A 26,042-nucleotide genomic window follows, 5' to 3' on the forward strand; every position below is an offset into this window, starting at 1 on the left:
TTACATGGGGACGTATGTGCACGGCAGGAGCATTGAATTCCTGGGGCCTTGCCATTGCCGTGAGGTTACCAAGCAACCAGAGGAAACTCCAGTAAGTGTTAATGCAAAGCTAAGCTAATTGGCTGCTGGTTGTAACTTCCTATTTCGGATCAAGAGTAGTCGGGTAACAACCTTTTAGTGTATCAAAGTGAATTAAAGCATGTCTTAAAATGTGAAACATACTAATTTGCTGTTAATGAATTAAGGTTTTCTGCACTGCCCAATCTATTAATGAAGCAAATGTTTCAGCACTGGTCATGGGGACTCATTTCTCACCTGTGCACGGTGCTCACCAACTGAGAACTGGACCACAGCAAAGTTGGGTGAGGTGTGGCTTCCTTCGATGCGTTCCACCGTGGACGAGTCGATCTTCAGCTCGCTGCTGATCTCGGCGCTCTGGATGAAGTCCTCCGTCTTCAGGTCCTCCACGCGCTTCAGCTCCCCGTCGGCCAGCTGGATGATGGAGCCCTTGATGAAATACGGGGGCAGCGAGGGAGGCACCGCCGCGTTGGATGGGGGAGGAGGAGCAGACGGAGCAACCAGGCCTGGCGGTGCGGGAACGATGGGGAGATGGAGCTGGGCTTGGACCACTGCACCCGGAGCGGCCTGGTGGTACGAGCCGCTCAGGGTTTCCAGAGTTTCTCCTTTGGGAGCAGCGGCAGCAATGTACGTGTGTGGGAGTGTGGTAGGAAAAGGTGCGGCTTGGGAGGATGACGTCACATGGGAGGTTACGGGTTCCAATGCGGTGACTCCACCTCCGCTAACTGGGATAATGACAGGTTGGGCTCCAGGAATGAGTAAGTGTTGTTGTAGGCTGGTGTGGTAGCCGATTGGCGTATGCTGGCTTCCACTGCTCCCTGCAATATAACCAATGATGGATGGCTGGGGGTAGATACTGGTGGAGGGGAGCCCCATCGACAGCGAATCTGTAGCACTGTGGGTCGTCTGGATAACTGTCTGGGGAGGCAGTGTGCTGACAGCGGCTTTCAGACTGTCGACACTTAAGGGGGGTGGAAATGTGAACGAGGAGGCGTTGTTGGAGGAGGAGGGGGTTCGATTGACGGGCTTGCCCAGGATGATGCCACCTTTCTCCAGGTGCGCGGGGGCAGACGTTGTCAACTTCTCAGGGCTGGCTCTGGGCGGTGCCAGCTGGTGGTCCCCGTGGCTGTTGGGCATTAGCAAAACAGAGGTTCTCAGCCCTGAGGGATCGTGAGTAGAGTAGTCTGATGGCAGAACCAGCTGGCGAGCCTCATAGGCGGACAAAGAAGAAGCAGCATCCCGTGACTTGCTCCCCAACTTCGAGTGGCTGGTTTCGAACCGCCGGCCCCTTTCCAGCTCTCCGTTGTGGAGCTCTCTGTGTCTGGATCCGCCGTCCTCTTTCCTGGTGGGTCCGTCAGTATACTGCACCACGACCTGGGACATCCCATGGCCCAAGGTGTGGTGTGGGTGCAGCGACTGGTGAGGAAGGTGCATGCCTCCTTGGTGATGAGGCGACGGGACAGTCCGCGGGGAGGTCGACATCTGAACGTGGTGAGGGGCGAGGTCTGTCGGGGGTGGAGGCATGGAGGTCCGCCCGCTGGATGCTCGCAGGTGGTCATGTTTGGAGGCCTGCGAATGAGCAGAGACCGTCTCTGTGTGCGAGGGTCTTTGTGCAGCCAAAGAGGAAGAGGAGGAGGAGGAGGAGCAGGAGGAGAGGGGGGGAGGCGGAGGGGGAGGCGGGAGCAGTTGAGGGGAGATGTAGCCTGTGTACGGGGCAGAGTAGGGAGAGGCTATGAACTGCAGATTGGGAGGCAGTTGGGTGTAATGGACAGTTCCTCCAACTGCCGATTGTGACAACGCGGATGTATAAACCGTAGAAAGAGATGAGACTAGCCTCAGCGAGGAAGAGGAGGATGAAGAGTCTGATGTGGAGGAGAGGGATTTATACTGGGGCCCATCCATCTGACTGGAGCTGTGGTGCCCACGCACGCCGCTCTCGTTCCCACCAGCCACGCTAGCGAGCCAGGCCATGTTCTCTGTGCGCTGGCTGTCGCTGGCAGGCGGCAGGATGTGCGAACGGGTTTCAGATGGTAATGTGCTTGAGGGGATCTCCCTCTTCTTTGGGGGCAGACATTCATTACTGCGTTCCTGGTTGGACTTCATGATTTCGCCTCACGTCCCTCAACCGTACTTGCGTTATCTTTCCTCGACCTTTGGACTTCTCTAGCTTTTTCCTTTCTTTTCTTTGTTGCCCCTCTCTCTTACTTTCTATTTGACTTCCCTTGCTCCTTCCCTCACGTTTGATGTGCTGTCCTTTGTCTCACTTTAATTAGCTATAAATTAACCTCTCTAATCTTGTCTCTCTTTCTCTCTCTAGCCAGTTCACCCAAAGCCGGCGTTGATTATCAGGTCTTTTCTTGATAACAAAGAAAATCCAGGCCCTAAGGAGCAGGTGAGGAAGGATTAAAGATGGAGATGAAGATATGGAGGGGTGGTAAGATGGGGAGGGGTAGGGCGGTCTGTTCGGTCCAGGGGTCTTTAGCGTCTGGAGGGTGAGCTCAGTGTGGTAGGGGAGAGTGACACGACATCACACCTGCTGCTGCCGCCGAGAGCGACGGGGGGCCGAGTGTGCCGCACTTCATGCGGAATCATTTCCCTGCAAAAGCAAGTCCGTCCACACACAGCACAAACCTGTGGAAGAGAGAGACGGAGAGACTTTAACAGTGCAGACCTCAAAGACATGAAAAAGTGAATGCAAACAAATTTAAGGTCACTGACATTGTGTGTAAAGTGGCTGATGTCAGTGTTGTCACCCTGACAGCAGCCATAATGACTGAGTTTCTGGCTTCTAACATTGCATGTGCATCAGCTGAAAAAGAAACAAGCTGACACCCTGAAAGTTATCCAGTGCACCCTGGTCTGGACTGCAGTGGCCTCACTCCTGTTGTGTATAAAACCATGTTTACACTGTCAAAGTTATTGTTCTTGTGTGTGGATGTAAATCTAAAATTATTGCTATTAGTTTAAAAATAATGTATTGATCTCAATCTAGCAACTTAAAATACCAGAGATCATGTATTGCGACTAGATGTAAATTCAAGAGAAAGGCTGGGGAGTTGGAGAACAACACATGGTTCTGGCAAAAACAGGATATCAATTTGAAAAACAAGACACAGTGGAGCACCATGTGCCAGCGAAGCGATGCTCTGCACGGACTCATTCAGGAGCACAATGATCAGACTCTGAGAAGAGAAACTATTGAGAAATACTTTCATGAATCTCATGAAGGTCAACAAACAGGCCATGAGCCAACAAAATGATGCCCCACATCAACAACCTCTAGAGCTCAACAAACAGCTCCAGAACAAAGAAACCAAGGCTGTGGACTGACACAAGGACGTTCTGTAACAAGACATTCAGAAAAAGAACAAGAATGTTCTGAAGGATGAAAAAGAGGTTATGAGTCAACATAATGCTGTCTGCAACACGGCATTCAGGAGGTTCACTGCTCATTAAAAGATGTGTATTCAATCTGGTTACTGCAGTATATTAATGGAAATGGTACTGGAAGCTTAGATAAAATAAACCCAGAAAGTACAGTCAAATAACCATTATAACACTCCATTCAATATTTTATTTACACTTATATCTCAAGACACCTTTAGATCAAAAGCAGAATAAAACACCTATAATCATAATACTGAACAGAGGAGGAGGAGGAGGAGGAAGAAGAGGAACTTTCCGACACCTGCGGTACTTGGACCTCCAAAAACGGACCTGTGCTGTACTCAACAAAGTATGTGTGAGAGTGCACCACGTATGTGTGCATGTATGCGTGTGCGCCATCTGTTAGTGAGGACCCCCTGCTGCAGAAGATGGAAGGCTTAGTGTGAATCTCATAAATAATGTAAAGGCATTTCAAGCACATGCATCCACCCACACACACTCACACCCTCACAGCCACCCACAAGCGCACACACACACACACACACACACCCAGACCCACACACACATTCCCATCTTGCTTACTCAAACACTGACACCTGGGTATATTCAATTATGCTGACACATGTTCTTTCCCTGACACACAGCACAAGTTCACACACACTCACACACACGCGCACATGCACACACACACGCACGCACGCACGCACGCACGCACGCACGCACGCACGCCTTGTATACAAAAGTATATTTGTACTCCTGAAAGTGGGCAAACGAGCACCTCACTTCTAAACTGCAAAGCACCACTAAACACCCAAGAGTTAAGAGAGTTAAGAGTTGATTAAATGAATGCAGCAATAAACAAATACATTTGTTTGATGTTTGTTTGTTGATACCTTCAACCTCCTATTTTATACAAAATACAGACTAATGTTTTCATTACAAACCATGTAGCAGACCGGATGCCACCACCAAGAACTTTCCTTAAGGAAGGGAGGAAGTCTTTTGTTAAAATACAATCTTAGTAAGTTAACCCATTGTTGCTGTAAAAACCCAGAACTAATTAGTGTCTTAACACTTAACTGTAGTTGCACTATTACCCATCATATAAACGTTGATTGTTGTGAGCACAATGATGAAAGTAACAGGCAGCCTCTTGTGCTGCTGATGAGTCGGACGATCCGATCTCTGGAGCTGCACAGCCACATAAGATTGAATCTTTCAACAAGAACGACTGGGTCAACACCTCCCAGGTTGCCTCAGGCTTATTTACTAATTCCTGCAGAATGACAACTGCCCCCACTCTGTCTGTGTGTGTGTGTGTGTGTGTGTGTGTGTGTGTGTGTGTGTGTGTATGTGTGTGTACGTGTGTGTACGTGTGTGTGGTCTGTAGGTTGAGGACATCTTGCAACTCAGGCAGACTCCTGTGATTTAAGAAGTGTCGCAGTGCTACTACAACACAACTACAGAGACGGGCGTGGGAGTAAACATGCAAATTCATGTGCACATAAAGTACGGGAGCACCTGCACACACACACACACACGCACACACACACACACACACACACTCAATGCAGGTAGTTTTGTGATCATGGAAACCCACACACACACACTTTATCAAGCACACATCATCTGTTCAATCAAGCGGGCATGACTCAGAGGTGTGTTGAGAGGTGCTGTTGATCAGTGTGCTTTTAGCACAGAGATGTACTCTCCTCTGTGTCTCCCTCCTCTCCACCCCTCCGTCTCCTCTCCTCTCCTCTCCTCTCCTGTCCTGCCTCAGCCTGCCCACCTTTCCTTCATAACTCCATTCTCAATTATCATTCTTCCGTCTAATGGTTTTATGTTCTTAAATCTTGGGTCTCTCCGTGTCCTGGCTTCTCCTCTTAAGGCATCCTCCCACATTGATCTTGTCTTGTCTCTCTTCCATACTGTACAGAACGTCACACATCATTCACTGTGCTGTACAGAATACAGTTGGTGTGGGGGGGAAAAAAGACTAACCATTCTGTTTGTGTTCACCAGGCTCTTCGCTGAATTAAAACTAGAAGATAAGAGGAATATTATGTGTCTCAGAGCTCACAGATCAGAGCCATTTCATATCAGCTGCCACATCAAACACTGACAGTCTGTGCATCGAGCCACAGATCTGTTCATGCTGCCGTCTATGGCCGCTTTTATCTTCAGAGCGAGGTATGTCGATTCTGACACTTCACTCTGGCATGTGGGGAAAAAAAAGTTTCTGAAAACTGCTGTAGAGGCCGTATGCATTGTGTAATGGGATATATTGTACCACTGTTGGATTCAGTGCGTGTGATACAGTAAGCGTGGTATGGCACTGCAGCTGCTAAGCAACTGTCTGCTACCAGAAAAGTGATTTGACTTCATGCATTAGTGCTGCCTTTTACAATTTCGGAAATAGCCGAGAAATATGGGAACTTGCTAACTAATACAAAGGAACACTGGGTGAGACACACACACTTTCACACGTGGTTCTTTGTCTTCTGCTTTATCCTGCTGTGAGAGAGAAAGAAAGAAATGTTGAGAGAAGGAGCGAGAGCAGAGACAACGACTGTGTGGAGTGAGGTGGAGGTGGGAAGGTGTGGGAGAGGGGAGAACAGGTGTATGAGAGTGAGGTGCAAGCACTGACCTACATTGCAAAAAGAGAGAGTACAGCTTCATTGAAACTGACACTCAAACACACATTCACTGAAAAGCTATGTCACCTTAATCTTGCTGAGCTTGCACTGTGTGTGTGTGTGTGTGTGTGTGTGTGTGTGTGTGTGTGTGTGTGTGTGTGTGTGTGTGTGTGTGTGTGTGTGTGTGTGTGTGTGTGTGTGTGTGTGTGTGTGTGTGTGTGTGTGTGTGTGTGTGTGTGTGTGTGTGTGTGGATATCAGATGACCTGTAACCCAAGCCATCCGTCCTGCATGTGCTTTGGTTTCTCTCTCTGTCTCTTTCTAACACACACACACAAACACACACACACACACACACACACACACACACACACACACACACACACACACACACACACTCACAAACACACACACACAGCCCCTTACCAAAGCCTGTGGGGATTCTGGTGAAAAAAACAAGTGTGTGTGTCTGTGTGTGTGTCAGTAACCTAAATCGTTCATTCATGCACTATACTATTGTCCTTCTACGGTCAAAACAGTGGAGGTGCGTATAAGTCACCCTCTCTCTCCCTCACTCTGAAAGACATTACACACACACACACACACGCATGCATGCGCACATGAACACACACACACCACACATAAAAACTGATCTTCCCCTCTGGGAACCTGATTTGAACTAATATTTCATGAACCAATGTGAAAGAAATGGTATGTCCAGAGATATACAGTACACACACTCACACACAACTTTCTCTGGATGATGCATTTAACTTGAATGTCAATATATAATTTATAAATCCTCTGTTTTTATTCAAGCAGTACTCAGGTTTTTTTGTAGTTATGGCGCCAGCGCTGCTTCTGTGCAGCCAGTACTTTAACTACAGTATGGTCATTTACAACAATTACAAAATGTTTACACTGACAACAGACGCTTAAAGACCCCCTCCCATGAAAATCATGTTTTTCGTGCTTTTCACATGTTCCTGTGGCATTTTTCTTGTGTTAGAGGACATAGCAGCAGAAAATTCAGGCTGTTACAGTATGTGTTGTGTCCTGACTGAATCACATTCAAACTACAGCAAATAAATGACATTACTTTATAAATGCAGCCATTAAACTCCAGTTATGCTCTAAGGCTTTCGACTTAAGTCATTAGCACCAAGAGTGTGATCTGTAATCAAATGCTTGTTTATGTTATCCATCAAAAACAAACACACAAACAAACAAAAAAAAAACACTTAACCTCCCCTTAAACAAGGACCTGAATGCAACATTGCATTTCATTGTTACTACTGGGAACCTTGAGCTGAATTATGGACCTGGAATTTTTGATTTATGTGTCAAGTGTCAACATAATCAGCAGCATCCACAGTTGAATCATATGAGCGTAGGTCATGTCATGTCACGTCATGTCAAGATGCAAACCACAAAGGGCAGCACGTTGCAGGATGTATTTACATGTGTCATATGTTCATTGTAATTTGGTGTCAAATCAATGAATGTTTACTTCTATGAGGTTGCAGTTCAGAATGTGCTGTAGCTGATAATTACACAAAAATAGCAGCTCTGTGTTGTTTTGCCGATCAACTAATCAACACATAACAAGGCTGCGGAGCATTTAGATAAGTGCTGCAGCATTAGAAAAACTGTGTGCATGGGCTACATATGTCTGTTCCATTGGAGTTTGTGTGTGTGCGTGATTGCCCAGTCATAATCATAATCATGATCAAAGGGATAAGTCCAACGTGATGTGTTATCTCACTGCTAAATATAGTTCAACTGGAAAGTACAGTTGCTGCAGGCTTATACTTCTCTGTCTCTCTCCACTTCTCCATTTCTTTCTTTATGTCTCTCTGTGGCTGTTTGTCTGTGTGGTTTTTCATTAGCGTGGGTGTGTGTTTGCATATGTGCACATTACAGGGACCCTTGCCAGACTGGGAACTCTGACAAGGCTGCCACTTTATTCACTGTCACCCTCCACTAGTGATTACACACAAACAACAACAAACACGCGCACACACATAGGGGGAGTGTGGTAAGATAGTGAGGGAGTAATGGAGGATCTGCCATTGACAGATGGAGTTAGGGAAGCAGGGGAACAGAGGAGGGAGGGGTGACGGAGAAAAAGAGAAGCAAGAGTGAAAAAAGAGAGAGAGAGAGAGAGAGAGAGAGAGAGAGAGAGAGTGAGTGGTTAAGAGTAGCACAGACAAAGAGAGACGGAGATGGAGAGAAACAAACGACTGTGAGAAAAAGAGAGAGCCTCTTTCAGAAAACAAACACTTAGGCAGCGTTGCATGACTTGCACTTTCTCACCCCTTGACAACCCTGAGGTTGGGTGAGGGGTGGGGGGTGGCGCAGGGGGGGCACACACACACACACACACACACAGACAGACAGTGAGGGAGAGCCTGAGAAAGAGGAGAGGAGAGAGGAAGGAGAAGAGAAGAGAAGAGAAGAGAAGAGAAGAGAAGAGAAGAGAAGAGAAGAGAAGAGAAGAGAAGAGAAGAGAAGAGAAGAGAAGAGAAGAGAAGAGAGGAAAAGAGAAGAGAGGAAAAGAGAAGAGAAGCGGGGAGGGGAAACACAGGACGATCGCCAAATGAGAGAAACGAGCGACGACGATTGTAGGAAAAAGTAGGGCAGACGCAGTACGCACTTACAAATGACATACTGTGATACAACAAGACAAGCGTTCAGGGCACACACACACACACACACACGCACACTAACTCTCTCTCGCTCCCCCACACACTTCATTGAGAGCGAGCGCAAAACTGTGTGAAGTGTACTTACCAGGGTAGCAGGAGTAGCCCACTTCTGCAGCATGCTCCCTCTCCCCCTCTCTCATTCCTTTCCTCCCTCAACTCCTCTCTGCTCCTGCTCTGCTGTGTCCCTTGTAAAGCACCCTGAGTCTCACTCCGTCTCCCTCTCTCCCCCTCAAGCGGAAAATCCCAGGCAGATTCAGTGTACTTGTGCTACAAACTGCGCTCAGCCTTTCTCACCCTCCACACACACATACACACACCGCAAACACACACATACACGCTCCCACACACACACACACACGCACTCATACACAGCCAACAGCTCTCTCTCTTAAATCTTGACAGCGAGGCAGGAAGCTCCCTGACTAACAGTGTCACACACACAACTCAGGTGATCACACACACTCACTCACACACACACACACGCGCGCACACACACACACACACACACACACACACACACACACATACACACAAAACTGGTAGCACACACTTGCACACGCCCACAGGGAGGGAGTCCCGCATGCAGAGCTCCAACGTGTATTATGCAAGGGGCTGAATGCGAGCCAGAGCTCTCACACTGTCTGCCCCCCCCCCCCACACACACACACACACACTGAGCGCACGCACACACACACACACACACACACACACACACACACACACACACAGACGCACACAAACACACACATTCGCACACACACACACACACGGGGCCCCTCCCACGGTTTGCTCGGCCAACTTCATCAGGTATTCATTCAAAAAACACACACACGCCAGCTGGCTGCACGCCCAGAGACCGCTTACAAGCAGAGACAGAGTGAGAGAGAGGGAGAGAGAGAGAGAGAGAGAGAGAGAGAGGGAGAGATGGTGGGAGGGTGTTACAGTGAGAAGGGCAGAGAGGGGGACTGTGGGAGAGATAAAGAGGGAGGGAGGAAGGGAGGGAGGGAGGAAGAGAGTGAGCAGTAGAGATTAGAGTGAGAGTGCATGAAAGAGTGACACATGGAAAACTCATGTACAAACACAGATATGCTTGAATTGAGGGGCTGGAACTACGATTAATCTGTCAGCGCTTTCACAATTTATTGATTAATCATGACATATCAAATGTCAAATGATAGATTAAGATGCCCATCACAATTTCAAAGGAGTCGAAGGTGATGTTTCTAAATTGGTATTTCTTTTATCCACCCAACAGAACAAAGGCCATACATTCAAAAATCTATCTATCCATCCATCTTTCATCCAGCCTTACTGATGTTTAAGTGTTTCCTGACTACATCAATACACTTACAGTAAAACCTGCTACAGCCCTACACATATACATTTACATTTATTCACGAGGAAACACCCATAAACATGGAGGTTTGTGAAGAACACACCACAATGAGATCAACGACAGTGACAAACCACATTATAACCACTGTCTACTCAAAGTTTCCTCTTGTGCAGATACAGTGCCGGTGGCTCGAGGCTGCACTTCCTACTTTCCACCACTAGATGGCACGACTGATTACCACACTGTCGGTGTACAGCAGTCTATTTCCGTTAGTTAGCTGACCTAGTTAAAAGACCATTTGGAAGTAAATATAGATGAAATGTGCTCCTCAATGCTAAGAGATGGAGCATGTACAGGGAAGAAGAAGTGAGCGCACGCTTAAAGCAGATATCAGTGGAATGTTTTTGTTAATATAAGTCCTAAATAGTCCTATTTTCCGTCAGCAATCACTTACATGAAGTATTTCAGCCTAAACACGAGTCTCTCCGTCACTCTGCTCTGCTGTAACCCGAGGAGAAAATTTTCCTTGTGGGATACAAGTGTTATCCAATGAGGAGAGAGAACGGCATGAAGGGCTGTGTGTGCAGCCAAGGGATGCGCGTGAATGTGGTGACGTAGCACGAGGACCAATTGATGCCTGACAAGGGCGGGGGCTGCTAACTCATGGTGCGTTCAAAGAAACTCGTACTTTGTGTTTTTCCTTCCTGTGAAGTCATACCAGTTCGATCTGGTACGAGTTCACGGGTCGGAAGTTACGAGTGGCCGTTATAGGGAACTTTCACAGACAACAGGATGGTAAAAACACGAGCTACGGGTTACCTGGAACGCTACCAAGTCGTAGTTGTGACTTGAAGCTGTAACTTACGGTTTCAAAAGCCTGCCTTGAACGCAGCATTAGCCGAAACGGCCGTGAAGCTGATATCTGCTTTAAAAGACATTCTCACTCACATACACACACTCAAAAACACACACACACACACGGAGAACTGTAATGAGTCCCGCTAGACTCGGTGGGCCTAAACATGCACTAAAAACACATCCTGTTTGTGTTGGTTGGTCTTCCTGTCAGCTTGATATCAGTCCTGTGCTAAACTGGATATTCATAGACTCCACTTAACGACTGCAGAGAGAAAACCACTGGTTTTACAGTCTAAAGTTTGGTTATAATGAGGGGGAAGGGACAAAGAAAAATCATACCCTGCTTTATTGTCTGGTCGAGACCATTGCAAAGTGGCAATCTTTAATGTGATTGGGATCGTTTTCTTATTTTATTTTGGAAGCTCTTTTGGTGGTAAGCTCTCCACACTCAATCAAACTGTGTGACAGTAGTGCCATGTATTCTCATTTTGGTCTTGTTTGTTTAGTTTGACTTTCAGGAGGTGCTGATCTCTTATTAGTTGTAAAGATATAGTTCCTGATTTTCTACAGCAATGAACAGTGACCACAAAATCGCAACATCTCCTTCCTGTTTCAAAATGGAACCATACATCTGTTTTGAAACATTACTAAAATATATTCAAGGTTTTTTGGGTTTGGAAGTTATCAACAATCCACTGTTGCAGTTGTAATGTTGCTGGCGAGACATGTCTAAAGTGATAAAAAAAAAAAAAGTATTAAAAGTAAGAGACCAGGAAGTAGGCTACAAATACAGAATGACAAGGACAGAAGTAAAGAAAAGAAAAAAAGAAGAGGATACAAATAGACTCCATGCACAAAGTTAAGTTACAGACAGAAAGTCACATCAACAGAGACAGAAAACCAGACGAGACTGTATTTGCTTCACAATCCATTCTGCTTCTTTCAGGTGACCTCAACGGCACAGAAACATTCGTCTGTTGCCCTGGCAACCAATTGGAGCCTCTTGGCATTTAATCATAATTCATTTGTGTGGGTTTGTTTACAATCTGTCGTCAAGTGAAAGCCGTACAAGAGAGAGAGAGAGAGAGAGAGTGGGGGTGGAGAATAAGCATAAGGAGAGAATCAGTTATGAAAGATCTCAGCTTTAGTTTGGTGATTTGAGTTCTCTCTCTCTCTCTCTCTCTCTCTCTCTCTCTCTCTCTCTCTCTCTCTCTCTCTCTCTCTCCCTCTCTCTCTCTCTCTCTCTTACATCTTCGCCTTTGTTCTCCATTTGAAACTTTCTCAGTCTGGCTAAGGTCATCACACATCAACGCCCTTTGATCATTTCTGAAAACACACAAAACTACTTCTCTCCACTTCCAAAACCCCGGCTACACTCCAGCCCAGACCCACATAAATATCAGTTCTCTCTGCCGCCCGACCGTGTCGATGAAGAAACCTGTTTTAGTTGGATGTCAGCAACAACTGGAGAGCCCGGGTAAATGTCTAAAACATCACCACTCCATCATAACTTGCTAAGATAGAGTGTCCCTCCTTCTGCAAAATATGTTTTAGTATCCCTGAGCTTAAATTCCTCGTTATAAAACTGTCACATCCTCAGAATTTATATCTTTTCTTCATGAGTGATGGATTTTATGTGTAACATGAAACTGAAAACGTCCCTTTGCTATTTTAGTCAGCTGGATATCAATTTTTTTTCTTCTTTTTACTGGTTAAGACCAAAGCGTTATTGTGGCCGACATATAGTGGGAATAAACGAAGATGAAACCTGCAATTTTCACTTTTGCAACGTCCTCACAGTCATACTTTCCAGACATGATGCAGATAGATGCTTCATTACAACTGACTCATAGCATCAGAACTCCTTCTATAATCACCAGGTAATAAGAATCAATGAAATGTTAAATTGCGCTGAAATTTTCCACAGCAAACACTGCTCCTCTCTCTTTCTCTCCCAGTCTCTCATTTCTTCTGTCTTTCTGCAGAGCACAGAACAGTCTCAGTCACAGTCAGTCACTAAGGAAACTGATGAAAAGCTTCTATATATACACACACCCATATACATATCACAGACTTCTCTGCTCTCTCTCCCCCTTCTCCCTGTTTTACACACACACACACACACACACACCAACTTTCGCGCTCTATCCATCGCCCACACAAACTTCACACACGCTGCGGTTATGACAACGGCAGCCCCCACCTTCCTACACTCTCTTTTACCCATCTACCCCCCTACTCTTCGTCTCCGTCGGCGAAAGTCTCAGCTCTCTTGTTTATCCATGTCTTTCCATCTGTCTTGGTGTGTATGGGTGCCTGCGTGTGTGTGGTTTTGTGTGTGTGTGCACACAGGAGCTTGGGAGACAGCAGGTGCAGAGCCATCTAATGGTCACACACACACACACACACAGACAAATGATCATTGCAAGGCTGGCGTTATGAAGGCACACCCTTATTATAGTACCTTGTACATATCATACCAGTGTTCCCGTCACAATCTAACATTCAAACCCTTTTTTAATTGTTACATAATCACGTTAACAGTGCCCTATGAACCATGGGACATTTACACACTCCACAAATACTTTTTTTTTCCCCCACCCCTTCATCTTTCTGTCTCTCTCACAAACATTCTGCCAGGCTGCGTTAACTTGCTGGCAGTGTAGTGCACTACTTCAGCCCAAGCCACATCCCATTCACAAACCTACTAATCCACACACACTATTAGATCCCTACTAGTCACACACACACACACACACACACACACACACATGCATGCTTCTTTGTGTGTGTGTGTGTGTGCAGGATTAGGGGGGAGGGGGGGGGGGGGGGGGGGGGGGGTTGGAAGGGATGGGCAAATCACTGCTAAGCTCTTCTATTGCTCAATAATCCCACTGAGTACACACACACATACACACACACAAATGCGGAAATACGCAAACACGCATGCTGCTGTGCACATGCACACACATAGGAACGTGAACTAATGCTCTCACTCTTTCATATTCACACACATACAAAGCATCTTTACGCACACGCCCACACATGCACACACGCACACACAATGAAAGCAGCAATCACAGGCATTCAGACAAACAAATTTGCAGGCAAAAGTCCAACACACTCATTCAAGGGCAAACGAAGACATAAACACTCGCATATTATTTCTAAGACAATATATAATCCTGCTCAGAGAATGTGTGTTAGGACATAAAGGGGAGTAAGAGAGAGACGTGGGAGGAAAGGCAGTTGGAGGGAGAAAAAAAAGACAAATAAGAGCTAAAAGTAATAAAAGAGCCCACTGATTAGAGAAAAGGGGAAAGAGAGATGTAAATGACAGAAAGGAGGAGTGAGAGAATAGGGACCCACAAATGTAATTCAAACTCCATTCATCATTACACCCTGCTTTCATTCATTCTACCCACACAACTATCACTCCTTTGTTTGTCCCTTCAACATGAGACCCTGCATTACACGCTTTAAAAGAGAATATCGCTCTCTTTAAAAATTTGAATATGGAAAACATGTGTTACTACGAACTACGACAGCTCAAACGGGATTTTAAGAACATGGAACAACGACTCCACGGCCTGTGATGTGAGATATATGTGTCTTCTCCATGGGCAAAGACAATTTTATTGACTTAATCTGCTTTTGCACTGGTGATTTTGAGCATGGCTAAACGGAAAACTAACAAAACAGATTGGCGGCTCAACAATGGAAGGTTCTGTGTTATCCAGATCTTTGATTTTATTTTGCTGAAGAGTGATTTGGCTCTTTGGATAATAAAGTGAAATGTGAACTTCATATTTAAAACCACTTGAATCTTCTTCTGGCAGAAAATGTTTCTGTCTGAAAAAAACATGGGGTTACATTCATTACTGATGGATTTGATGATCACATTCTCAATTTAATGAATCATTTGGTCTATGAAGCATAAGGAAATCGTGAACAATGCCCTGTTGTTGCCCAACTTGTCATTTGCACATGGCATCCTCTGTCTGACGGACAGCCAAAAGCAAACATTCACGGATGACTACAAAACACAAATAGGCAAGTATTCTCACCTCGTCAGCAAAACCCAGCTATTTTGGCTGAAGTTGTTGTATTTTTTGCATAGAAAAGTACACACATAATTCATTTAATATTAAATGACTCTCTGTGGACCATTTAAGTAATTGAATTTATATACTTTCAGCCCATTCATCATCTACTTGTCGTCAGGTCAGATCTGTTGAGGGGTAAACAGGCAGCAGCATGTGTTTCTGTTTACCAGTGTATTTTCTTTCTACCACCACTACAACCACTTTAAAACAATTTTTTTTTTACATACTATAGACTTGTATGTGCGGCGTGGCGCAGTGTACAGTGGTTAGCACAGTCACCTCACAGCAAGAAGGTTATGTGTTCAAACCCTAAGCCTGAAGAAGAAATACACACGGGCACCAGTTGCACGCAAACCTGCACGTAAAAGCAATATCCTGAGGATGGATGTATATACAACACTGCATACATACAGTGTCAGTTATGGATGGAGAATATTCCTCCCCCACTATTCAAATTTGTAATGCTAATTTCGAGCAAATCCTTTTTAATATTTATCACACATCATCTTTCATCCCATGATCTTCTCATGCGGGTGAGACATGGTGAGAAATCCAAGCAGGCAACTGGACTCGAACCGAAGTCAGGGTGAAGACAGGCTGACAGGTGCAGGATGAGTGACTCTGAGGGGCTGCAGGGAGCACGCTGCTAAACACAACGCCTGCGGAGACAAATTGTAACACACACACATACACACTATGGTACACTAAAGCTGCAGGATTTTCTTGTCTGCAAATATATACTTTATTGTCCCCTGCATGTCAGAATTGGAGAGACACAACTCAGACAAAAGTTGTTTTTTCTTTGCAATGGTGCCTGCATGTGTCCACATCTAGGCCAGAGAACCACACTGTTGTGTTCACTGAAGGTGAACCGTCCCTGCCGCAACAGGCATAAGGAGGCTGACTGGTACTAATTGGCATGAATGGGCATTGCAGCGGGCATTGTGTGGGTAACGGAGAGGTGTGCGACTGCTCAGCATGTGTCCTTGTCTGTGAATAATGTGTTCCACCTTTTCAAAGACACACAGACAGAAATGTCAGACAGGCAGCAGCAGCACTGGTTGTGCATGCAGACTCGGGCACATTCATCAAAGCCCTCTGCTCCACACACACACATCCAACACCCCTGAGACTCAACAGGACACACATGTAGCACACGCCGGAGCCATACACAACTCCCACCAGCATCCAAACAAACAATTTCACAGGCAGACACATACACACAACACAATCACATCACACGCCACAGGTGTCTGAATGCTGCCCAGCAGAGGGTCTCCTCCTCAGCCCAGAACACAACAATAAACACCACTAAAACCCCCTATGCATGTCCATTCGTGCTACTGTATGCAGTCAAATGCACGTAACCATGTTGAATAGCACTGCTGACTGCTGTGAGGCTCTAAGAAAAGGGAAAATGGCTCTAGTCAATTGAGCTATTACAGAGTGAGGCATGTTTTGTGTATCCTGTGAACAAAGAGACAACTTTTATGTTGCACGTCTGTGACCAGCTGGAAGTCCTTCACCATATAATAGAAAATCAAGACATCAATTTACCTCATCAGTGTTTTTGCTTTATGAACAACTAATACATAGAGACTGTGTATACACTCAGAGGGTAAAAATGACTCAAAATCACATTTCCTTCCTTTCACAGTCTCAACATGGCTTTACACCGCAGATCTGTCCATATGCAAATTGGACACACCTCTTCTGCTAGATAGTGAACGTTACACAATGATAAGTGGTAATACAGAAGTAATTCAGGCATAGATGGCCAAACTTGATTTTAAACAGAACCCACAGCAACTAATAGGAGGAAATGGGAGTTACTTGTGTATCAAATTCTGTATTTTTGAATAACTGAGAGTATAGACTTCCCGTAATACCACATGATATTCTCAGACTAACCAATTAAACTAGTTTCCAGTGCAAGGTTGTGCTTCACTTTTCAGTTTCCAGCCTCTCCTGACTTAACAAACCAGTTTGCATATGGAGGTGACTGCTCAAGTGCACACTCACACTGTTGGATCTGACCAAGAGCTGCTTCATTCCAACACAACTGCTAAAGATTTAGCAGAGACAGAGACAGACGGACTGACCACACAGGCTCCTCACTGCTTGCTTCACTTGTCCCACCAATCACTCGTTTTCTTTCAACATCATTATTTTCAGTAGTTTTTATGCACGCACACACTCACACTCGTGCGTGCGTTGTACACACAAACACAGATGAAAGGAAATTCCATCTCAGTGACATTCTTTGGGTGGGCCTTTTCAGACAAGGAAAGGCCAGCAACCGCTTTATCCGTGGGTGGGTGTGCGTGTGTGTGTGCAGTTACCAAAAAAAGATGCATTTTGTGCAAAATTTGTCTCCATGCATGCAACTGTCTTGTGCATTGAAAAAACATCTTAGAAGATTTGGCACACACACAGACACACACTTGTCTTGAGCGTGGTTGCACATATCCTTATGAGAAACAAAACCCTTGACCCTGGCGTGGTTTCAACATCAAAACGTACTCTTTTCTTTTTTTTTGGAGGACTACCGATACTGTGCGTGTTTGTAGTTTGACAGCAGTTATGTAAGGATTCAGAGTGGAGGAGAGAAATGGAAAGGAGAGATGTGTGAAGTAAAATGGAGGGAGGGAGAGTGAGAAAAGGAGAGAAGAGAAGGAAGGGCGAGGTGAGGAGGAGAGAGAGAGAGAGAGCAGGATGAAGGTACAAGTAAATGAAAAAGAAGCAGAACGAAGATGGATAGAGATTGCGACATCACCTTGCACTGACACTGCAGCGAGACACAACAGAAAAAGGGAGAGTCTGAAGTAGAGAGAGAAAGAGGGAACGAAAGAGGAGAGAATGAGGGACATTGTGAAAGAGACTTCAGAGATCTATTAGCTGATAGAAGTCATGGAGACAAACTCCCACTCCTTAGGCAATTGATTCGAGGATATTGTGCAGCGCGTGTGTGTGGTCCAGGTATTACTCATATTGCGAGGACCTAAACCTGTTCACACAGTTACATTATGGGGACATTAAAACAAGTCTCCATGAAAATGTGAAGGTGAAGATGTGTTTGAAGGTTTAAGGTTGGGGCAAATAGTCCTAATGAGTAAGATTAGAATGAGTCTCCAGGAAATTAATGTGTGTCAGTGTAATGTCCTCTGAAGTCATGGAGATATGACTAAGTGAGTGTATGTGTGTGTATGTGTGTGTGTGTGAGAGAGAGTGACAGTGAAACTCTGGCTTTGGGGCCTCAGGGCACGATGTAGTACTACTACTGTAGAAATCTCTCTTTTGAGACCACTCCTCAGTGTGTGTGTGTGCCAGAATACATGTGGATGTTTGTGTGCATACAGGTCTTAGTGTGTATATGTGTGTGAGAGAGAGGACAACAGAGAGAGAATGAAAAAAGCAACTTTGCAGTTTTGAACCAAAGGAGCATGAAAATGTGGGCTTAAGCCACTGTTGTGTGAGCGCGTGCATGTGGGTGTGTGCGCATGTGTATGTGTATACAGTACATGTATGTGTGTACTTCTATTACTCATGTTGAACCATTTAATTTCAGGGCAAAGTCTTGGTTTTTGGTTAATGTAAGGTTAGGTTTTGCATGTCGTGTTTATGGTTACGTCTCCAGAGACTAAATGTAAGTCAGTGCAATGTCCTCCAAACAAGTTTGTGTGTGTGTGTGGGTGTGTGTGTGTTTCAAGAGGACAGCATAATGGAATGCCTCGGTTCAAGACTTGCCAAGAGCACTTTTCCCATACGCCAGGGAGCCAAGACTTCCCCAACCAGCCAAGAATAGCACAGACTTTCTCACTCTCTCTCTCTTTTACTCTCTTTCTCACCCACACACCCCCCCGACACACACACACACACACACACACACACACACACACACACACACACACACACACACACACACACACACACACACACACACACACACACACAAACACTCACTCTGCACCAGCAACAGCCAGAGCCAGAGGCATACTGTTTTCTGGTTGTCCATCCATACGTCTGTACATCTACACATCTGTATGATTCTTGTGGACACTATTTCTCAGTGACGTCTTGACAGAATCATCTTCTCTGCCCAAATATTCACATGGGCAGATGACAGGGGTCAAAGGTCAAAGGTCAAGGTCACTGTGACCTCACAATTTATGACTTTGGCCTTGTGATTGTAATGTCTGTGTCATCTCCAACATTCACTTGGTCCGAAGGACGAACTCTTTGATGTTAGAAGTCAAATGTCAGAGGTCACGGTGAACTCAAAAAAAGCAGTTTTGGCCTTTCGAACTTATCTCAAGAAAACTAAAAGTGTTTTGGCAGAGGCATACAAATGCACAGCAGTGATTCTAGTTAGGTTGAATGTGTTGCAATGGAAACAAATCCAAAACAGAAGTATCTTAGTGGTCTCAGACTTTTGGACCCCACAGTGCACATGGAAACAATGATGTTTGGATGAAAATGTCACAAAGTTTCAATGACTGAGGAGGCGCAGTGAAAGTTAGTGAGAGAGGAGGACAGGGAAGACAAACAGCAGACGGACAAATAAAGAGAGGGACCTACTTTTTAACCACAACCTGTTCTATAAAAATATAGTCAAAAAGTTTTACTCAATGTTAAATGAAAGCACCATCGACCCACTTAAGGCTTGTGCTATGAAATGGATCAGGGACATCCATATAGTAGAGAATGATATTATTTCCCAGAATGACAAATGGAAAAAGTCTCTGTTTTGCACAAGACAATAAAAATAGTACACAGACTATTTCATACTTCATCATAGTGGTATAAAATGGGAAAACAGGATGATGATGAATGGATAAAGTGTGATGCTGCTGAAGAAACTCTGGATCATATGCTGTGAGACTGCATTAAAACAATCTTTGGTTAGGCATAACAAAGCCGGTGATGATCAACACTAATAGAGCCATCGCACTCACACTTCAAACATATTAATTGGGAGATTTGCATAACTTGAGTAGAGTTACTTCAAAGAATAAAGAGACATCTTCCTCCTGTTATGTACGGTCACAAGGAAGGTAATTATGAATAAATGGATTTCTTCAAACACACTAACACGGAAAGGATGGATCACTGAAGCAACAGAAATTATTAAGTTGAAAAAGGCAGCTTTCAGATGGCAAAATAATGAGGCAGAATATGATGAAACATGGGCTCCAGTTGGAAAGGTACCTCATGTCAATATTAAGAAGGAGGGAAGGAGAGGGAAAAACATTTTCGTTTTTATTTCAGTAGTAGTTTTGCAGTTGGTGTCATAGTTATTCTTTGGTTCGTCTTCTGATCTAAGCTAATAACGGCTGTTTAATTGTCTGTCAGTGCTGAATGTGAAGTGTGCTGGAACAAAAGTGTTTAGTCGAAGTGGAAGGATATCAAAAGGTGTTTTTGGCTGATATCGTTTACATTGGTTAATGGTTGGTTTAGACTTTAAATTGGTTTGGATGGATTGTAAATGACAGACTCGCTTGGCTGTTGATTTAGTACCAATGCTACGTAATCATTCATATTTTGTGAGGTAATAAAAAAAGAGAGGTGGTCCAGATTGCACAGCACCAAATGTTGAGGCAACAGAACAAAGGAGATCATAACTCCACCAGTGTGGGAAACATATTCAACTCATTTTCAGTGGGTTATCACAAAGTTGAATGGTACTTAAACACTCCATATAGTTTGTCTTCATAAATGGCTAAGAGCAGAGTTGAAATATGAATGAATTATCTCTTTCTCAGACTTCTGCATCTCGGCGGACTCCCAACAGAGCATCGTTTCAGATTTTCATTTCATTCAGTAACTGAATCTTAACATTTGCAGTTAGATTGGTTTAATGGTGTGTCTGAAAGGCACACTGCTAATATCTAGACTGCATCACTCATATGCAAAGGAATTCCAAAGTCAATACATTTTTTAGCTGTCATTTCTACACTTACAGCCAAGGCTGTTGTTCAGGACAGTGAAGGCTGCCCAGAATTACACTTTAATGTCTGCGCTGTTGATGCCTGTACTGTACAATAATGAAATGTTTTTAATTAGTTTGTGATGCATATTGTTAGCTCATTGCTACAGATATGAGCGCTGCCTTGAGACTTAAAGCAGAAGTAAGTGATATATTTGTGTTAATATAAGTCTTAAATAGTTATATCTTCCGACAGCAATCACTTACATAGAGTGTTTGGACTGAAACACGGGTCTCTCAGTCCCTCTGCTCTGCTCTGAGCCGAAGAGAAAACATTTATCGTATCCTACAGTTTTTATCCAATGAGGAGAGAGAACGGCATGCAGGGCTGTGTGTGCAGCCAAGGGACGCCGTGAATGTGGCGACGTAGGGACGAGGACTGTTATGGTGCGTTCAAGGAAACTCGTATTTTTCCGACCGTGAAGTGGTACCAGTTCGATCTGGTACGAGTTCACCGGTCGGAAGTTACGAGTGGCCGTTATAGTGACTTTCACCGGTAAAACAGGTCGGAAAAACACGAGTGGGTTGCCTGAAACGCTACAAAGTCGTAAGTTGTGACTTGAAGCTGTAATTTACGATTTCAAAAGCCTGCCTGGAACGCAGCATTAGCGAAAACGACCGGACCACTTACTTCTGCTTTAACCTGCCAGTTAGTATCCTGGCTCTAGTAAATTCAAACATTAATCTTCCACTCTGTGCTCAGCTTCCTAATAGAGGTCATTTCGTGTCTGTTATTAAACCCGTGTCCATTGTTTATTGCTAAGGACAGCAATAAACAAAGCATTCCCTCCTGGGTGAAAGATCATCTCTAAACACGCAACAAGACAATATGGGGGAGAGGATTCAAAAAAAAAGTTTGCTTTAATGTTTGCTCATATTGATTTTTATTGCCTCACGGGAAAAAAACAACAACACCGCGCAGTGAACTGAGAGCATACCCATCCAACAGAAGGCCTGAGTTCAACACCTTGACCTCACATTTGCTTGGCTGAAATGTCTGTGGGCAAGATAATCGCCAGCAGCCCTGACCCTGCGATCTTACCTCCCGGCGGAGGGAGAGAGTGAAAGAGATTTTCTCGACTGGGAATCAGTAATAGTATAAAGAAAAAATAATAGTACAGTGAGTAATTCAGAGGAAAATCAAAGGAGTTGTAGCTTGTGGTTGTGTTCTATCAATGAACAAGCATAGAAATCAGATACACAAACACACGCATAAGTAATAAGCATACCGGCGTGACAGGGACATTATTTATGAGGTGTGTTTCATACACTATTCTATTCTCACAGGAAGACCCCCCACTACCTGGTTCCTGAAGGTGTTATGTGTATTATACTGTGTGAATAAATATATCCAACAGATAGCTCGGATGCAGCCTCATACACAAACACCCTGTCACTAGGCAGACTGGCTTTCCTGTAGCCTAAAAATGCCTCTACTCCAATCACAGCCTGGGCAGGAAATAAACTTAGTTACCTCAGTTAGCGGAGGCCCACTGGCTCTGTTTCAGTAACCTCTTATCTTTCTGTTCCGAAAAGAGGCGGCGAGTGACTGAGTTATCTACCACACTGGTTGGTCAAATGAGAGAGAATGAGGGATTATAAGAGGAAGCCTCTAATTTGAGCCAAACCGTGACTTGTGAGCGGCAGAGAGGGGAAACTTTTGGTTTATTCACACTGAGCTGTGCATAGGATGAGCTGCCATTTCACTCACATTAATATCAAATGCACTTGCATCTGTGCTGTGACCAGGATGACAGGTTTATCAGCAAAACAAGGCTCGTGGCTATGAGGAAAACACAGGGGCTGGAACGTCCTTAATGTCAAAACTAACAACGTCAAATTAAACATGACAGTCAGACTAACAGCTTTTAGTTTGGAATAGCAACATGGTCGCAGTTGTTTGTCAGTAATGATTCAGCAGTAAGCAGTGAACCACTGACTTCCAGCTTAATAGACACAACCTTGATTCAAGTTTAACTAAAAAAACATTACGCAGGTCTCCATGTAAAAAATAAAAAGTCACTATATTTAAATACCTTGATATAGACATAGTAGTGCATGTTAACAGGAGGAACAGGAATATTCTCACCTCATTCAACACAACTCCTCCAGACCCCCCTGGTTTGTCAGCAGGTGGTACGGCCCATGGAGAGGGTTCCAGACTATCCCAGAATGCAGTGTGGTGACTCTGGGACTCAGCACTCCCTGGTGGATGGAAACAACAAAAGTTTAAAAAATCAAACTAGGGGATCTAGGATCTTTTTAAAATCGCCGTCAGAGATACAGACTGCAGCCTCCATGTTCGCTCCAGATCATACACACACATCAAATCAAATCAAATCAAATCAAATCAAATCAACTTTATTTATATGGCACTTTTCATACAATGTAACACAAAGTGCCTCACAGAGGATAAAAACAAAACAAAGCAAAACAAAACAATACAAAACACTGTGAAAACCCCAAACCTCCCACCCCCACAAATATACACACACCCACACATATACTGTACACTATCTGTCGCTGAGGAGACATGGCTGGGCACTGAGATCTGAGGTGAGGAATACTACACAGCAGCTTTTGTGAGCATAAGCAGGAAGTGCACATAGCAGGAGGGATTTAGACAAACAAGGTGTGATGCATCACACGTTTTACCACCGAGCAACACAAAACCCAGCTTTGATCCACAAGCAGCTAACCCATAGCTGCAGACAAGTTAACGTGCACAACACTTGAATCTCTCATTCTGGCCCTGAGTGTCTTGGCCCTGGTTTCTACAGACCTCACAGTAAAACACAACAAAAGCACTTCACTACTGATGATGATGATGGTCTATTTAAGTGAACCAGACAAAAAAACAAAGACAAACAATGGTGGAAGGAACCTTTGCAGAAAAGTGAACAGACAGTTCAATGAAAGAATTTGTTATCAAATGAATTTAATTGAAAAATCTGAATTGAGAATAGCACATACCACTCAAACATTACTATTACTGTTACATCTCGAAAATGAAATGGAATGGGCCGCAGCAGGGGTATGCAAGGGCAAATATCTTTTATATATTTTGTGAAAGACTAATGAAACTCTTCTGTTCATTCTGCAAGTTCAATATGCTTGAAATATTTACTCTCTTTAAACCTTGCTTGTTCATTTTACTTATTTATTTTGTGCATCTTTTCAGCTTTTATGCTCTTGTCTGAGTCTGAAAAGCATTTCACAATTGCAGTGCAAGTACAGGTCATCATCATAACAGGACCTGTCAAATTCACACAACTCCAGAGCATCTTTAAAGATATCATATGTGCAACAAGCTGACTTCAGCAGACACCCACGTACCGGCATAAGAGACAGGCCGGCTGATTGTCGACAATGTGCTCACACTCTGAGGGACTAATTAGGCAGGTTGTGGTGGAATGATGGGGATGTTACAAGAGATGTTTTCCCTGCTGGTAGTCAGATGTGTGTGTGCGTCTGAGTGTGTGTGTGTGTGTGTGTGTGTGTGTGTGTGTGTGTGTGTGTGTGTGTGTGTGTGTGTGTGTGTGTGTGTGTGTGTGTGTGTGTGTGTGTGTGTGTGTGTGTGTCGAGGTGTGTGGAATGTCAAACATCCTACTGACCCACTTCGTGTATGTTTGACTGTGAGTTTGTGAGGTTGTCAGAAGTGGTTCACTGCAGCTTATAGACGACTGAGGAGGGATTTATAGTGTAAGTCTGGTTTTGCGTGCTACATTAGTAATAGTAAAATACATCCACGCACACTTAATGTTATGCATGATGACTTTATTCTACAGGGGAATGAGAGCTGCGGTGAGTATGAAATAGGATAATGGAAGAGTGAGGGAGAGAAGGGGAGAGTGGATGTCTGGTATGTCAGACATGGGAAAATCAATATGTTTCAATGGGGGAGCTGTAGTGTAGTGTCAGGCTTAAGGTACGCATGTATACACATAAAAATGGCTGCATACAGCAGGCAGCAGGGTTTGTGAGCTAAAGATGTTTGTCAAGTGTATATGTGAGGGAGGAAGAGAGGAGGAGAAAAATAGATGTGTACTGAGGCCATGGATTAGCAGACACCAACTGGCAAAGGAATCCATCATATGGCAGTAAAAAAGGAAAGAGAGAAAGAGGGATGGGGATAAGAGAAGAGACAGAGAAAGATGACAGAGAAACAATGCATGAGAAAGTAAAAAAGAGGGAAGAAAAAGTGGAAAGAGGTAATCCAGAGGTGACAAAAGGGAAGACAGATGGAGAGAATAGAGAGGGCCGAGAGGAAGAGAGAAGCGACAGAGAGGCAGAAAGACAGAGAGAGAAACAGATGGTGGCAGAGAAGAGGCAGATAGAAACTCACTGGGAGCACAACACTGGCTCAGCCAGCGAGACACAGCAGGGAGGATGGAAAGCTGAAAAATGTCAGTGGAAAGGGAGGAGGAGGAGGAGGAGGGAGGACGGAGGAGGGAGGACGGAGCGGAGAAGAGGACCGATTCCAAAACTACTCCAATTTAATGGACGTTGCTGTGATACCTGATCGCCTTTACAGATGTTAAGTTCACATATACTGCCAGTTTTATAGTTAAAACTTTCAAGGAAGTGTTGTTTTAACAACTTATTTCATAGTGTCTGTCCGTTTATAAACACTCATCAATAATAAAGTGGTTCATCTAAAAGTGACTTATTAATTCAATTCATAGAAAACTTTACTTTTAAATGAAATATCGAGTTGACAGGGTATCCAGATTTTCAAGAATTTTTTTATATATAAAATCAGATAGCAGTGAGTATTCTATCATCAGATTGAGAATATTAATCAGACCCACATGCTGGGCTGTAATAGCAGTTAAGTGAATTCTTGACTCAAGCCGAGTTCAAAGGGTCTGAAAACTGGTACCAATAAAATTCCTTCACAATTCGTTCAGCATTTATGTAAAAATAAACTGAAAATTGGAAGAATAAGA

The 26,042-nt window shown here is 44.3% G+C and overlaps 1 protein-coding gene across 5 annotated transcripts in view; it reads right to left on the bottom strand.

Moving 5' to 3' along the window:
• atxn1a (ataxin 1a) overlaps positions 1–26,042 on the bottom strand; it is a 98,600-nt gene that overhangs the window by 11,587 nt on the left and 60,971 nt on the right. For 3 of the 5 annotated variants that reach the window (XM_083982546.1, XM_083982547.1, XM_083982548.1), the window contains 2 exons: positions 23,183–23,298; positions 316–2,709 (listed from right to left, as the gene is read on the bottom strand). In XM_083982546.1, the coding sequence (XP_083838672.1) occupies positions 316–2,181 (1,866 nt within the window). In that variant the 5' untranslated portion in view covers positions 2,182–2,709; positions 23,183–23,298. Of the gene's footprint in view, positions 1–315; positions 2,710–8,892; positions 8,963–23,182; positions 23,299–26,042 lie in introns of those variants that run through there. The other 2 variants (XM_083982550.1, XM_083982549.1) reach the window with 2 other exon arrangements.

Source organism: Trachurus trachurus (genome assembly GCF_905171665.1).
Source record: "Trachurus trachurus genome assembly, chromosome: 11".
NCBI lineage: Eukaryota > Metazoa > Chordata > Actinopteri > Carangiformes > Carangidae > Trachurus > Trachurus trachurus.